Raw genomic sequence first — 15,411 nt, forward strand, 5'->3', positions numbered from 1 at the left:
GTAGGTATCTCGATCGTTTCTAAAAGACTCTCCTCGCGTCTGCTTATCTCGTTTTTACCACGCCTTTATCTCCTCTTCACGGTTCGCGTCGTCTATTACCTTCTCGCTTCCCCGGTCCATTTCTTCATCGCTTCATCGAGAGAAACCAATTATTGTGATTTTTACTTTCAGTGACAAACGGGCTTCCATTTACTACGGTAGAAACTTGTATATGCAACGACGATAGGGCTGGCTGGTGGACGTGAACACGCTGCAAGACAAATTGCGTCGCATCGAAAGTACGTGGTTTAGAGGATTCACCGATAACGCAAAGCTCGTGTCACGAGATCCAAGCGTTTCGTTTGCGTTCGAACGAAAATATTATCGCCAGATTTCCAACGATACAGGCAATTTCGCGAATTAAAATTAAAATTGCTTTGTAGAAAAGTAACCGAACATCACGCTGCTTTAGCTTCGTAATCGCGCGCAGCAGTCAGCCACGGGGGAAATAAGTTTCCATTTCCACCTATATACTCCGTAATCTCTATATTTGTGTATATATATATATACATACATATACACACACACACATATATATATATTTATATACTTATATTTTTATTCAAAATGTTATATCTCGTTTAGAGAAGGCGACGCGCGTCGCCTTATTTATTTACTTTGCTTTTTTTTTTTTTTTTTTTTTTTTCAATGCCTACAAATGCATCGTTTATATCTTTTCCGGCATCATGGACATACAACGTAAATAGCCTAGATCATCGTACAAATAAGTTGATCAATATTAATCGTTGCCCTGAGTGCCTTGGTACCCGGCTTGCGAACGGAACTCGGTTTCCGTGCCTCGTTAAGCACGTTCGAACCTCAAACCATTCTCGCTATCTTGTTCGTTCTGGCGTAAACGCGCCTCCCGGTTCCTCGCGCTCCTGTCGTCCACTGTTTCGATTATGCCATTGTTTCCCACTTTAGAAGCAGCTAAAGGAAAATTGTTAAGCGTCGCAACGCGTCGATCGGCCGCCGATCTCGCGCCATCCGCCGCTCTATCGAACAATCGTGGCGTTTCGTTCGTTCGCGGCGATTAATCGACGGGAATCAATTTGAAATCCGATCATCGAGCTGAACCACGCCTATGCCTCGTTCTTTCTTTCCTCCTTCCCTTTCTTTCTCTTTCTTCCCACACGCGAAAAAGTGAACGCGAATAAGTGTATTTGTAAACTGTACAAAGAGGAGGATGCGTCGTGGAAGCGCATCGTCGATTGGCGATTTGAATGAACCAGCGGGATGCGGTTCGGCTGGACGCTCGAGCGCGTTCGCGGAGAAACTGTCAACTCGTGAGTAAAAAGTGGCAGTCGAATCAGACAGCTCGTTGAAGCGAATTCCGGTGCGAGAATGATGCGAGTGTGAGGCGCGTGGGTGTGCGTGGGCGCGCTTGTCGCGCGCTGGACAAAAATTCGGATTAGATGCGGGGGAAAGCGAAGAGGTGGTGTTTCGAGTTCGCGTTCGCGGCCGACGAAATGTCGCCAGGCTTCCAACAACACGTTTCTTTTTGATTCGGTATGTACTCGGTCTCGACGCGAGCCACGAGGTCCGTGCGGAGATCGGCCGACGACCGCGGTCTCTGCTGTGCTATCGTATTTTGACCCTTTCGCAGTTGCAATTGCGCGACACTTTACAAAACGCTTGAATGTATAGAAATAGTAGATTAGATTTACAAAACTCTCATCGTCGACGGAGGACGATTAGGAAGAAAAAAAAGAAAAAAAAAAGAGACACCGTTTTGCTGTCGAAGCTTGTGGTATGTTCGTTAGAAAAATTAGCCATTCTTTCTTTCGTTTCCTCCTCGTTAACGATACGATACAATTTACGTTATAGAATCATTTTGCACGGGCGAAAAATAGATTATTATGTGTTTCTTTCTCTTCGTTTTTTTTTTTTTTTTTTTTTGGTTTTTCTTTTTTGTCTTTTTTATCATTCTATACCCTTTGCCCGTATGTATACGAGTTACTTTTATATGCGTTTGTGTTTCGTACGTGTGTACGTGTGTGTATATTATATCCTGTATGAACGTGTGCGTGTGTACGTGTTCGCGTGTATGCCGGCTGTGTACTGACTTTACGGTAGTATTTACGCGTTTAATCGACTTTTTTTTTTAAATATCCCTCCTTATGTTGTCTGTTATTATCGTGTCCCACCCTGTAAGGCGATCGTTTTAGCTTTTCTTAGCGCTTATAAACGTAGTATTATTCTTTTTTTCTTTTTTTGTTTTAATGCAGGCCAGGTGGCTCTTAGCGTAACCCGGGGCAACTCGGCAGGATGTTTATCTGAACTAGTACCGTTAAGAGTATAGTATTTTGTTATTTATACATCTTTCTCCTTGCTCGTTTAAATATATCCTGTAGTAATTCTTGTTTTCATTTGTTAAAATGCGTACAAACGGAGATACGGAATTATAATATGTATAACATACCGAGGGAGATGTAGCGTTCATTACTTATCGATTATTATTATTTTTATTATTATTATTAGTATTGTTATTATTACTTGTTATTCAATTACACATTAATTATTACTATTATTAGTATTAGTGTTATTATTACATATTAGTATTAATGTTGTTGTTGTTGTTGTTGTTATTGTTGTTATTATTATTATTTTCCATTAATTCATACTTATTGTTGTTGTTATTATTATTATTATTATTATTATTATTCATTATTATTAATCATGGTTTCATCTTTGCTGAATAACTCTCTCTGCGCGCATAGGTATATTTTTATTCGGCTTTCGCATCTAGTATTTTACGGTTTTAGTTATGAAGTCATTATCATTACCATTATTATTATTATTATTATTATTATTTCTATTATTATTAATATTGTTATTCATTATTTAGTTTATTTTTCTTGCGTCAGAAAAATTGTCGAGAGTGATTATGCAAAGCCAATACGATAATTACATCATTTTTTTTCTTCTTCCTCTTCCTCTGCCCTTTAAATTACTTCAGTTGAAGCTTCACACAGCCAAAAAATGAAAAGCACCTAAAACAGTGCACAACACTATATGAATGAGTTTTCGATTAATTAATTAATTACTGAATTAATTAATTAATAAAACGAATCCCGATCAACTAGAGTGGCAGAGGCAGCCGCCACCGCATTGCCGCCCTCGTTTCCAATGGACTATTTTTCTCTTTTCTTTCTCTTCCTTCTTTCTTCCGTCCGTTCAGCTTTCTTCGTTTCTCGCATGGCCTAGTATAATATAGCTCAATCAAAGTATCGTTCGTGTCCATTCTGTGTATACATGTTTTGCGTATGCGTGCGTGTGTGTGTGTGTGTGTGTGTGTGTGTGTACGTGTTCCTGTTTGTTCGTGTTGCTATTTGTGTCTGTTCTTCGTCCGTTCGTTTCTTCACGTATTTACGTATACGCTCGTAAACGTACGTAGCGTAAACGTACGTTACTTTATTACTTTCTCGTTAAAAATCAATTTCTCGTTTGCTCGTATGTAGTCACGAGCGAGATTTCTCCTTCAATTAATTCGGTGTTCGTTCCCTTCTCCGTTCAACTTACGTTTTAAATATACGTGTACATCATTCTTATTTGCTTGTTTCTTCCTCTCATTCTACACGGATAGACGTACATTGCGCGTGTAACGCAGAAACGAATTGCTATCCGGCGTTATCGTTGGAATAATTCAGCGCACAAACTGGCTGAGGTCAGTGGAACTGTTGCTGACAACGAACGTTAATCTTTCATTTTCTAAAATTATCACGGCGTATCGGATAGTTTCCTCGTTTAGCGCCGATTATAATATCTAATTATACCACTGGAAAGCGTGAGTTGCTCGATCTACGAGTGGTCTTCTTCTTTCTATATTCTTCTTCTTTAAACTATAATACGTGCCATATGCCATGCGATCATCACTCGACCATCCCCTGTTTTCTTTCAAATTTTCCTCCCACGTGCTACGCTCCTTTTTACAAACTGTGAAACTCTTTTAAACTTATCGCCGATTAGTCGCGTAACCATGAGCAATTTTATCAAGGAATATCAAATGGAAACGCGATGGAGATTTGTCCATGACAAATGTAGCGTAACAGGGGATGCTCGAAGAACCTGTCATCGCTAATTATTCGTACAAGTGTTTCGTTAAGTTAGTAAGCTTTAGCCCAGGCTGATTGCGAAACCACAGCTTACTCGGCGTTCTTGCTGCGAAAAGTGAACGTGACGGTGCGCGTATCTCGTGTTTCTCGCGTTAAGTAGCATTAAGTTTAATAACAAATTGTTCGTTCTCTACGGCACGACGCGGCGACAGCGGAATACAGATAACTAGCTTCATAGCGGACTAGCTCTTTCTCTCTCTCTTTCTCTAGATTAATTCTCAGTTAGTTAGATTGGAATGCATGCTGGACTCTTTTGTCTCGATCGTTTCAGTCACCCGTCCTCCTCGTTTCACGCTTCCTTCCTCACGACTCACGCCCCTTCTCATTTTCGTCTCACTTCTTTCTGAGTCTCTCTCGCCCCTCTCTCTCTCTCTCTTCCTCTCTCAGTCATTCATTCTCAATCTCGTTCTGCCTTTTTACATTTTTCCTAGCACCAGCAGCCGGTTGCCAAAGCCGGATGATGCGAAGAGGAACGGTTGGACGAGCGACGATCAGCGATCGATCCGACTAATAGCAATACGCAAGATTTGCCGGAGTGGAGCCATGTGAATTTGGCAGAGCGACAAGTTCAACAGTTAGCATCCTTTTGCAAGCACGCAGGTTCTAACACGAAGGAACATTATTTTTTCTTATTTTTCTTTTGCTGTTGTTTCTTTTTTTTTTTTTTTTTGTTTTTTTTGTTTTGTTTTTCGCTCGTTCGTTTCGTTCGCATTTGCCGGCTAGCGATACCATCCATTTATTATACGCGAGGAAATATACATCGATTGTTGTACAAAATGAACAACATTCTCGCTAACAACTTTTACGCTTACGTCGAGAAGGTAAAAGAAGGAGGCGAGGTGTCGGCGGCCACCTGCACTCGACATACCGTTCTCGATGAATCGCTACGTTGCATCACCACTCTTGTGCAATACTAAATGGAACGCAGTGTAAATATCGTAGGATCTTAATTAACACGGATTTAATTTGCTTCATTTCTTCTTTTGTTCTGTTTATTGTTGTTAAACGTGGATTGATTGGTTCGATCGGTCTTTCGGCTCTCAAATTAGTTACTAGACGCAACGGAATGCAATGGAAGTTCGAAAGATTGTTTGTTTGTTTGACCTGTGGTAGGTGGGACGCTTGATGTCGGAGATCGATCAATTTTCCATATCGACCACGTGCCGAAGTGGTTGATCTTGCCGAGAGAGAATCGACTCGTTTGTTAGACGCAGTTATCTCGCTTCAAGAGAAACGCAGCCTCGAGCGTATTCAAGCAAAAATGGAGAAAGAGTGTTGGTTAAAAAGCTGAAAATTCTTAAGAAAACGTACAAACGATCGTAGAAAGGTTTGTTTTGGCCCGCGATCTCCGACGACGAAACCCCGATCGAGGTGAAAGCTCATCCTCCCTTCGTCAAGTTTTAGTTTCACGGACGACAAAAGTCTGCCGATGGCAACCGAACGGAATAACAACGCATTGGCTACTCCAACTCGTGTATTTGTAAAAGTATGTATGTGTGCGCGTGTGTATATGTGTTGGCATATCACCGATCCGGTCTAACATACAAAACCAGCTTCTTTCGCATATTAATCTAAAAAGGAATCGGGAATTTCATAACGATTACTCGATAATTCCACTTGTAACGATACCATACCTTGATACTGTACCAACTACCTAGCTACCTATCTATGCTCTATTTATACCTCTAACAGCTATGACCGTCTAACAGAGTAGTTTCTCATCTCGTTAACTAAATATCATTTCGCCATATTCAATTTTCTCCTCATGTTGATAGTAAGAGTAGGAGTCGTAGTCGTATTTAGTGCTAGTATCAGTAGTAATAGTAATAGTAACAACATACAGTATTGGTAGTCATAGCAGCAGTAGTAGTAGTATCAGCAGTTGCAGCAATAATAGTAGTAATAATAATAACAGACGTAGATAATAATAACAACGGAAATAATGGCCACACTACTGTTGATAGTTAGTAATAATATGCAACAGTAGTAGTGTAACGATGACGGTAGTAATAGTAATAGCAGCAGCAGCAGCAGCAGCAGCAATAGTAGTAGTAGTAGTAGTAGTAGTAGTAGTAGTAGTAGTAGTAGTAGTCATAGTAGTAGTAATAGTAGTAGTAGTAATAGTAGTGGTAGTGGTAGTAGTAATGGTAGTGGTAATAGTAGTGGTAGTGGTAGTAGTAGTGGTAGTAATAGCAGCAGCAGTAGTAGTAGATTAGTAGTAGTAGTAGTAGTAACAGTAGTAGTAGTAGTAACAGTAGTAGTAGTAGTAGTAGTAGTAGTACTAGTAGTAGTAGTAGTAATAGTAGAGGTGGTGGTAGAATTAGTAGTAGTAGTACTAGTGGTAGTAGCAGTACTAGTAATAGTAGTAATGCTAGAGGTAATGTTAGTAGTAATGGTAGTGGTAGTAGCAACAGCAGCAGTAGTAGTAGTAATAGCAATAGTAATAGTAGTAGTAATAGTAATAGTAAGAGTAATAATAGTAGTTACACTAGCAGCAGCAGTAGTAATGGTAGAAATAGTAGTAGTGATGATGGTGGTAGTAACAGTAGTAGTAGTAGTATCAGCAGTAGGAAATGGAAGTACCAATGGAACAGTACCAATAGCGGTAGTTGTCGTAATAGTAAGCAGTAGCAGTAGCAGTAGTAGTACTAGTAGTAGTAGTAGTAGTGGTAGTAGTAGTAGTAGTAGTAGTAGTAGTAGTAGTAGTAGTAGTAGTAGTAGTAGTAGTAGTAGTAGTAGTAGTAGTAGTAGTGGTAGTAGTAGTAGTAGTAGTAGTAGTAGTAGTAGTAGTAATAGTAATATAATAGTAATAGTAATAGTATGTTTAGTTAATAGATTTATAACAGTAGTACTAATTTTAATAATAATAAATTTATCTTCCGCGCAGTTATTTTGCATTTTTTCACTTGTTGGATTTAACTAGGCTGGTAATTTATAATGCGCGTCATAAAATTTTCCTTTTTCTAACTAAAGTAGCGAGGCGAAAAGTTCAAGTATCGTAATAAAGGCTCGTAACGTAAATCTCTGTATAATTATTGTTTTTTTTTTTTTAAATCTGTCTCACTCTTCTCGTTACACACGCTCCTCGCTCGATCATTCGCTTTCATCGTCACGCACACGGAACTTCGCTCACACGCATTTCCGATTTTGAATCATCGAGACGCGCTCTTCGATTTTCCCTTAAAAACTCACGTGCAATTACACTTTCATTTTCTCATGTCCATTCTCGCGCTCTCTTTCTCCCTTTCGTACACAACGTGAAAGTCTCGCTTCGTCTAGCCTTTGCTCGTTTCGTCTAATAAAAGATAGATGAGATATTCCTCGGTAAAACTCGCATCTAAGATCTAATAAATCGAGTAATGGAATCGCTTTTTATTTTTTTTTTTTTTCTTTGCTTACTTGTGTCTTATTACCTTGTTCATTTTGTTTTGATAGATCGCGCGTTACGATATATTATTCTTTCCTTTTTTTTTTTTCTTTTTAATTAGCTTTTAATTTACATCTAATGTGTTCACTTTTGTGTTGCAACGTCAGACTTCCTGCTTCATCGTAGTCGATTATTCGTAGAGATAAGTGTGGGTCGCGTTCCGACTTCTCGAAGAAATGTCTTTGTTTATCGGTTTAGAATTAACGATATATCCCCGTCAGCTGGTACGTACAACGGTAGCCGAGTTTTTATTTTTTTTTTTTTTATTTTTTTTAACGTAGAGAGAAAATTGCGCGTCGCGATCCACTCGCCGCTAAAGAGGGAATCGTCGAAATTAACCTTTCGATTCGTCCTTTCGTTTAATCGGATACTAATGGCATCGAAACGTCGCGTTTTCTTGAACGGCGAACTTACGTAAGTGTATCCATCCGCGCGACGATTTCCACGCGGATAGATTCTGACGAATCAACGGGTTCTATCGCGACTTACAAAAACAATTGTGGCCGTTTCTCGAATCGTTCGGTCACGAGGATACTGCCCGTTGTACGACGCGGCAGTTGGAAGGGTCGATCTAAACGAAAAATGTTCGAGCATGGACGATGTTCTCGAAATAATCGTGGATATCGTTACGCGATGTTCTTTTCTTCTTATTTCGTTTTTACCGAGAATGATGAAATGGCAGTCTTTGCGATTTTGTGATGCGCTTTTTCCACCGGGAAAGAGGCGAAACATCGAGACGACAGCGAAGAGATAGGGAAAGTGTTGTTGCTTCGTATCGAGCACCGACTGGCCTATCAATTCGTTTTTCACCGATTCGCCCCGCTATTTCCTTCCTATTTGTACGATTTCTCTCGCACCGCTGTATTTCTCTCCCTCTCTCTTTTGCGCATTCCTATCCTAGCGACTGTCCTTTAATCCCTCGATCGCTTCATACTTTTCCCACGTGTGATTGCAAGATAATTGGCGAAACAAGCCAGCAAGAGAAAATAATCTTGATCGTCGAGATTAGATTCTCGTTACTCGTCGTTCTTCGTCCCTTTCGATCGTCTGTTCGTTTTGTAAGTGGAGCGATATTTGTAAAGATAACTTGAAATACTGCTTTGCAATTTGGCATTCATCGAAACTATTCGATATACGTGTAACGACGCACTTTATCACCGTTCTATAATTCTATGTTTTACAGCTGCGCGCTCGATCGAAAGGGCAAGAATCTTAGCGAATTTGCTTGCCGGAACGCAAACGAGAGAATCGACAAATCTGCGTGCGCGACAGAAAAAGAAACGTAAACCCGGGAATTTTTAATCGAACCGTTAACGCGCAATTACCACTATCTCCTGTCTCTGTCTTGTGTTTTAATTTCCTCCGCCGCCTGATCTGAGCACAAAATCGAATTCGTCACTCGATTACAAAATGTTGGCGAATTAGCCTCGCTAAAACTGAATCTCTGCGTGTTACTGCTTTCGATACTACTCCACTTTCTTTCCCTCTCTGTCCCTTCACAGTTGGTGACACTCGTCGCGAGATCGCCACCATGGACACGATAATACGCACCATCGGCAGACACGTTTCCGGCCATTCGTCGTAATTTTCCATCTATTGCTAGTCGCGTTTCTTCGTGCAAGCGCTATATTTTCGAGCTATCGGTTGCGTAAACTCGTCGCGTCACCGACATCCTACGACAAAGCGGAATCCCTCGTTCGCCCATACGAAAATAATTGTTCGCCGAGCTTTTTAGTCGACTCGTTCTCCGATTCGCGCGTATCTAGAACGTGCACGAAACTGAACGATTCGTTCGCCGCAAAAGCTTTACAGGAACATCGGTGCAACTATCTTTCCATTGTAAATGCTACGACAATTTGATGTAATCGCGTTGGAAAGCGCGGCCACCGATGTAGCGTAAAACTTGAAACGATCCCACCGTTCCAATCTCTTCATATGGCGCAGTTATTCCGCGATATCTGTGTGTGTGTGTGTGTGTGTGTGTTGTTACTCTTAGCCCGTAAATCGTGCACAATCGACGGCTACCTAATGGTGAACGAGAGCAACGCGCGCCTATTCTTCGAAATTGTACAAACGTGGCTTGTGGTCACATTACTAACTTCGTACATGTATATATCTGCGTGTGTGTGTATGTGTGTGTGCGTGTGTGCACGCGCGCGTGCATGTTCGTGTATGTTATACGTATGCAGGTACGAGTAGAGTGTTACGCTTCGAAAAACGAATTGCATTCCAACGGTCTCTCGGATCGAAGTACGTGCGACTTAATATGCCGCTGTACCTTGAATATTTGTCCTCAGTGAAACATACCATTTCTCCGCTGTGAAACACACTTTGTTCGCTTAACTACTCGCCGTGCAACCACCTACCGATATCGTCTTCAAAAGTCTGTCCTCTCACCGCGAGCACCATCGCCATTTTCCTTCCGTTCTTCTCTCCTCTGTCTTGTTCTCCTCTTCCACTCGATCGTGGCTTCGTCCGTTTTCGCGCAGTGTTATACTTGATATAATTACATCGATAATATAATTAATTAGTATTATCTGGTACGATTCCCTTGGTTTCGTTGCCGACCGATCCCCCTGAGATCCGCCATGCGGACATGGCGCGTACGCGAACATCGCAGGAGGCAAGGGCTCGACCACGTTCTCTTATGTATTTTTTTTCTTTTTTTTTCCGTTTTTTTCTTTTTCTTCCTTAATTCGCGAAGCCGCCGCGACTTAATTCTCTTCCCTTCGTTCCATTTATACCGTTTATTTGTTATTTTTTATTTATTGGTTACCATTTGTATTGAACACTGGAGTCGGTGGTGTGGGGAGTGGACGCGCGACTGAAATATCCTGCTCCATCCCCTTATTAGCACGTAGGTCCCTACGCGGGGTGCGTGTGTATCGTGAACACCTCCGAAACGGCTGTCTTCTCGTTCTCCATTCACGGTTCCTCCTCAAAACTGTCGCCATCAGTTTCCTCGTTTATCGCTTTTCCATCCTTGTCACGGGCTTTCATCGTTACGCCTGCAGATACTCGTTTAAACTCTTTGCCTTGTCGCGTTTCTCTCTTATCTTTCTCCCGTTCCGCCTACGGGTATCATCGGTTTTCGCGCTGCGCCGATGGAAGAAATTACGTGACACCCGTATTATTCAGCCGATTCTTGGTCGTTGAACTTCTCCGTTATTTCTCGTCCTTTCTTATCTCTCGTTGACACGTGGTAATGGATTGGAAGCACCCCTCGTATTGACAGACTATGGACAGACGGCGGGTTGACGCGCACGTGCACGCATGCGCAGCCGCATGCAATTCAGCAGCCAGCGCGCACGCGTACACGCGCTATCGCTAGCGCTCGCAGCTAACGCGACTACGACGACGAGTGAAGGAGGCCTATGTCAGGCACCGTAGCAAGCTGCAGCTGTTTCTCGATAACCGTTCCAGCATTGGCCACCACGTTGCCACCGTCTCCTTCACTGTAATCACACGAACCTTCTTTTAATATTCTCATTCTCCTTCCAATCGTTTCGATCGCAGATTGCGTGTCTAGCGAAATACCGCCAAAGTATCGTCAGGGTATGCAAATTATGGCTAACGTTTATGATGACCCGTTCCAACGTGTATTTTTTCTCAAATCAGACTCTTCAGACTGTTATATGGTTAGGGAAATCTCAAATGGTAGGACGAGACGAAAACCGATGATCGATCAAAGCACCCACCTAGTAGTCAGACGTCAGTCTCGATGCTCATACAGGCTGGATTAATATTGTTATTATGGCGAGGGTTGCAGTTGGGCTTCTTCGTAACCTCGGAATGAGTGATACTGCTCAGTATGCCCTCTTCCAGCTCCATTATCTCCGATGACGATTCCGACATCGAGCTCTTCTTCAAGTGTTGACCTGCGAAACACACGAGATACAGTTCGACGAATTGCATCCTCCGCTAGTTGCGAAAACTGCTGCACCAGCACTGGGTAAACTCTGAAAGTGGAGCTTAAATCGCCTCTGCGTGCTTTCCAGATAATCCTGCTCAAGTGTGTTCTTGGTTAGCTGTAGCGCCGACCGAGCTATTTCCCGACCTATCAATTTCTCTTTCATCGTTTGCGTTCAACGTGCTCGAGACGAATCTCGGCAAATCGTGGTTCGTCGACGAAGGCGCGAAAAATTTACCGGCCAGCGAGCTTGCTCCTAAGCGGATTAAAGTCACGGTAAACTATCAGCGATAGAACAGACACGCGATATCGGTACAGACTTTCGCCGGGATTTGCCAGCCTGCCGGCAACTTGAAAGCAGAACCACGGTCGAGTACTTCCAGCAAACGCTGTCCTTTTTCGCAGCGCTTACCGATTGATCTCGAACCATTTTTTCGGCCAACGAAATATTCTATGAATAAAAAATCTTGCCAGCTTCGCTTCGCAATCGACCAACTCCAGATTTTCTCTTTAAATACCGTTTCGCGTGAATCATTAAGGTATCGCGTTATCGAGTGTACGAGCAGCACGTACGTTACGGTAATCGACGAACGTGAACTATTATTAAATTAGACCGAAAGAAAGATTTGTTGCACACGACAGAACGTTAGGAGCCTTCGTGTCTCGTGACCGACACCCGCCTTAGCAAATAACACGTCAGGTCGCGCTGTCAGGCAACGATCGCCCCTTTTATAATTCAAATACCGTCACGGTAACGTTAATCGGTACAGCCTAGCCATTGATCGATATTGTAGTTATTCCCTGTGACTCGGTTCGAAAGACGCTCCCTGAGAGACGAAAATCATATCGGCAAAGTATGTGACTGGAAATTTGCTCGGAGGATAAAATAGGAAGCTCGTACCAGGGAGATACGGGCAGCTGGTCACGTGATTGAAGTTCTGCGACTGCATCTCTTCTTGGTCAGTCTCACGATGGTAGAAGTAGTTGAAGTTGGAGACGATGACGGGGACAGGCAGGGCGATTGTCAACACACCAGCGATCGCGCACAGAGAGCCCACAATTTTTCCCCAAACTCCGACGGGCCTGAAGCAGAGGCAAACGAAGAGTTTTATTCGCGGCCAGCCACTGGCTCGGACGTTGATAGCTTCGTTCCTCGTCTAGAAACTCGGTGCTAGGTGTGGTGTTTCTATCTTGTGTGAGTTTTGCCGTGTCGAGTCGAGTGTGGCGCTACTTATGCGGTACTGGAGGCTCCTATAGATATACACGGACCGTCTGCGTGCGTTCTGCCGCGTCGCAAATAGACATTGGCTATGATCGGAAAGAAAAATGTTCGATCGACCTCTCGTTCGTAAACACTTTTACACGGCTCTTTTGTATCTTTCCTCGCGTTCTTTGCTGCTTGCTCAAACCACATGAAACCGGCGTACGTTGTTTGAACGCTGCATAACCGCAAAACCGTGTATACTTATAGTGATTCGCGTGTCTAATAAGAAGCGGGCTCTCTAGGCTAGACTAGGGGACTAACGTGACTTTCTAAGAAAAGGCTCTTCTCTCGTGTGCCGATGCACCGTTCCAAACAAGCATCGATGCCATTCCGTTGCTCAAATCCGATCGAATTTTCTAACGGTACGGCATGCAGTTCTCTACGCTTTCGCTCTCATAACAGTCGAGTAGAACACATTGTAATCGCGGCTGTAATAACACGCTGCTGAGGGACGAATGTAAACGTGTGACTAGAAAGTTATCGCGTCGAATCGAAGACGTAAAGAGCCAAGCGACGATCAGACCGCGTTTCGTCGAATTGAGAGCCGGCCGCTTCTATCTCCTCGCGATGTTCGAACGTTCCGCATCCTTCGGCGAGCCAATGACGAAATGAAATTTTGAAATTACCGTTCGACTATTCGATTACCACGCGATAAAGAGAAAAAGAGAAGGAAACGAAAGTAAGGAAAAAACGTCCGAGTAGAGTTTTGTTTCGATCGGTTTACGACCTTCGACGACGTTGAAATTCAACACCACGCGTACGTGTCTGTTATGCACACTATCTTTTCTAACGCGTGACAAAAATATTTCAACGAGATACCAATTAATCGTGTGAATGGTAGAACGATAAAAAGCTTTCCTCTCTCAATTACCAGATTATAGAACGTACTGACGCGGTTATTGCTGGCTAATCTATGGCTGCGAAATGATGCATTCTTTGCGGCCGAGTCTAATTGAATAACTGTCGCTATATACGCGAACAATACCGGTTCGAGCTGAAAGGCGGTAAAGAAGAATTCGCCGCTCGTCACGCTCATTCACGCTCGCCCGATGAATGCATTTTACCACGAATCTTCCTCTCGTCTTCTCTTTCTTCTCTTTCTCTTCTTTTTTCCTTTCATTTTTCTCTCTTTCTCTCTTTCAAAGTCATCGTACACGAGTCGTTATTGTCTCAAAGCATGCGAATTCTTCGGACCGTGGCTGTTGCCGCGCAGTCAAACGTCGCGTCGCCTAATCGTCGATTGCAATCACGCGGATGCTCGCGTCTCGCGCGAGCTACGTCCAAACGGCAGCGACCTCGGAAAGTCCGAGTGTGATCTCTAGTTTTAGTGAGTCATATAATATCATATCGAATTAGTTGCAAAATAACAAATCATTCTTATGCAGGTGTCACTGTACTATGGGCCTTTGTGATCCATGACTGATGGTAGTAGCAGTAATGATAGCGTTGTGAGCGAGAATAGAGACAGAGTACTTCTTAAAAAGGAGCAACATCGTTCACCTTCCCCGGCTGGTAACGATGAAAAGAACATGGAGTATGTTTGGTCGTGGACAGCCATGCAAAAACGTATCGAGAATGTATCGGGAGTAATCCGGGAAATCGGAATTCGGGACAAATGTTAGAAAAAAAATAGAAGAGCTGGAACGTCAGCTCTGCCTTGCCTGGTGTCTTTAACTGAAACTGTCGCAGTGCCAATGGTTATGAAAGTCTGGTCAGAGCGTAGAACGTGGTTTCGAGATCGGTTCGCTTTCGAAACACAGATGGAGCCACGCGTTCTACCGATATCGATACCTTAGGATGTAGAGCGAGCGCAAGTAGCAACAGGCGAAGGATTTCAACGTAACGAGACGCGACGTAGCCGAGGGCGGAACACTCAACGACGCAAGTTGATTGGACGCGAGAAACCAGCTTCGATGTGGAAACGTAGAGGAAGCGAGTGACGCCGGTGTCTCGACAAAGGAGTCGAACTCGATGCGTGTTCGCAATGGGAAACTAGAACGGGCCTCTTGCGTGTGCCGCGCACGACGAACATTGTTCTTATACCGGGTGCTCTACTCAAATATCAGGATTTTCCTTTGAACATCGTAGTTACACCTTGACAGGAAGTTGAGCTTACCGATCGAGTTACTTCGCTTTGCTTGCATTCTTCCGCAGATTTGGCAAACACACCGATCCACGTGCAACGCGGTCTTTGATCAAAGTAAAGAATATTTTAGCTGTCGTTTCTACAAATAGTTTTAGGGCGTGCAACCTGCGAAACGTCAAACGATGCGTATTTATCGCCTTGAGCTATAGTCAGCGGTATAAGTAGATGGAGCTTCCAACGAGTTTCTTCTTTTACACATCGCGTTCGTTGCACCTGTGCGGTTATTAGCGACGCGGAAAGACAGATTTACTAGTTGCATTCCCCTAAATAACGATGTGTCTTTCGAAAAGGAGAAGACACTTGGAACTGTATTTTTATCGCGACATAATGAAACTGAATCTACGAATCTGCATATATGTTTGATTGAATATTTGGTACATTGATAACTTAATATTTGATAAACGACAGTTTATCGGGGCGTACGCATTCGCTGTATTCGCAGCTTCAGATACGACAGCTCTGATAAACCTAGCGTTGTTAAAAAATAAATAAAAGAAGAAACGATAAACC

General features: G+C 42.9%; 1 protein-coding gene across 25 annotated transcripts in view; it reads right to left on the reverse strand.

Moving 5' to 3' along the window:
* Positions 1-7,312: 7,312 nt before the first annotated feature.
* Positions 7,313-15,411, reverse strand: part of LOC100648438 (potassium voltage-gated channel protein Shaker) — a 198,121-nt gene continuing 190,022 nt past the window's right edge. For 22 of the 25 annotated variants that reach the window (XM_048407307.1, XM_048407305.1, XM_048407306.1 and 19 more), the window contains 3 exons: positions 12,393-12,574; positions 11,280-11,459; positions 7,313-11,036 (listed from right to left, as the gene is read on the reverse strand). In XM_048407307.1, coding sequence (XP_048263264.1) covers positions 11,287-11,459; positions 12,393-12,574 — 355 coding nt within the window. In that variant the 3' untranslated portion in view covers positions 7,313-11,036; positions 11,280-11,286. Of the gene's footprint in view, positions 11,037-11,279; positions 11,460-12,392; positions 12,575-15,411 lie in introns of those variants that run through there. The other 3 variants (XR_007224638.1, XM_048407308.1, XM_048407309.1) reach the window with 3 other exon arrangements.

The sequence above is a fragment of the Bombus terrestris genome, chromosome 7, assembly GCF_910591885.1.
Source record: "Bombus terrestris chromosome 7, iyBomTerr1.2, whole genome shotgun sequence".
In the NCBI taxonomy this organism is placed as follows: domain Eukaryota; kingdom Metazoa; phylum Arthropoda; class Insecta; order Hymenoptera; family Apidae; genus Bombus; species Bombus terrestris.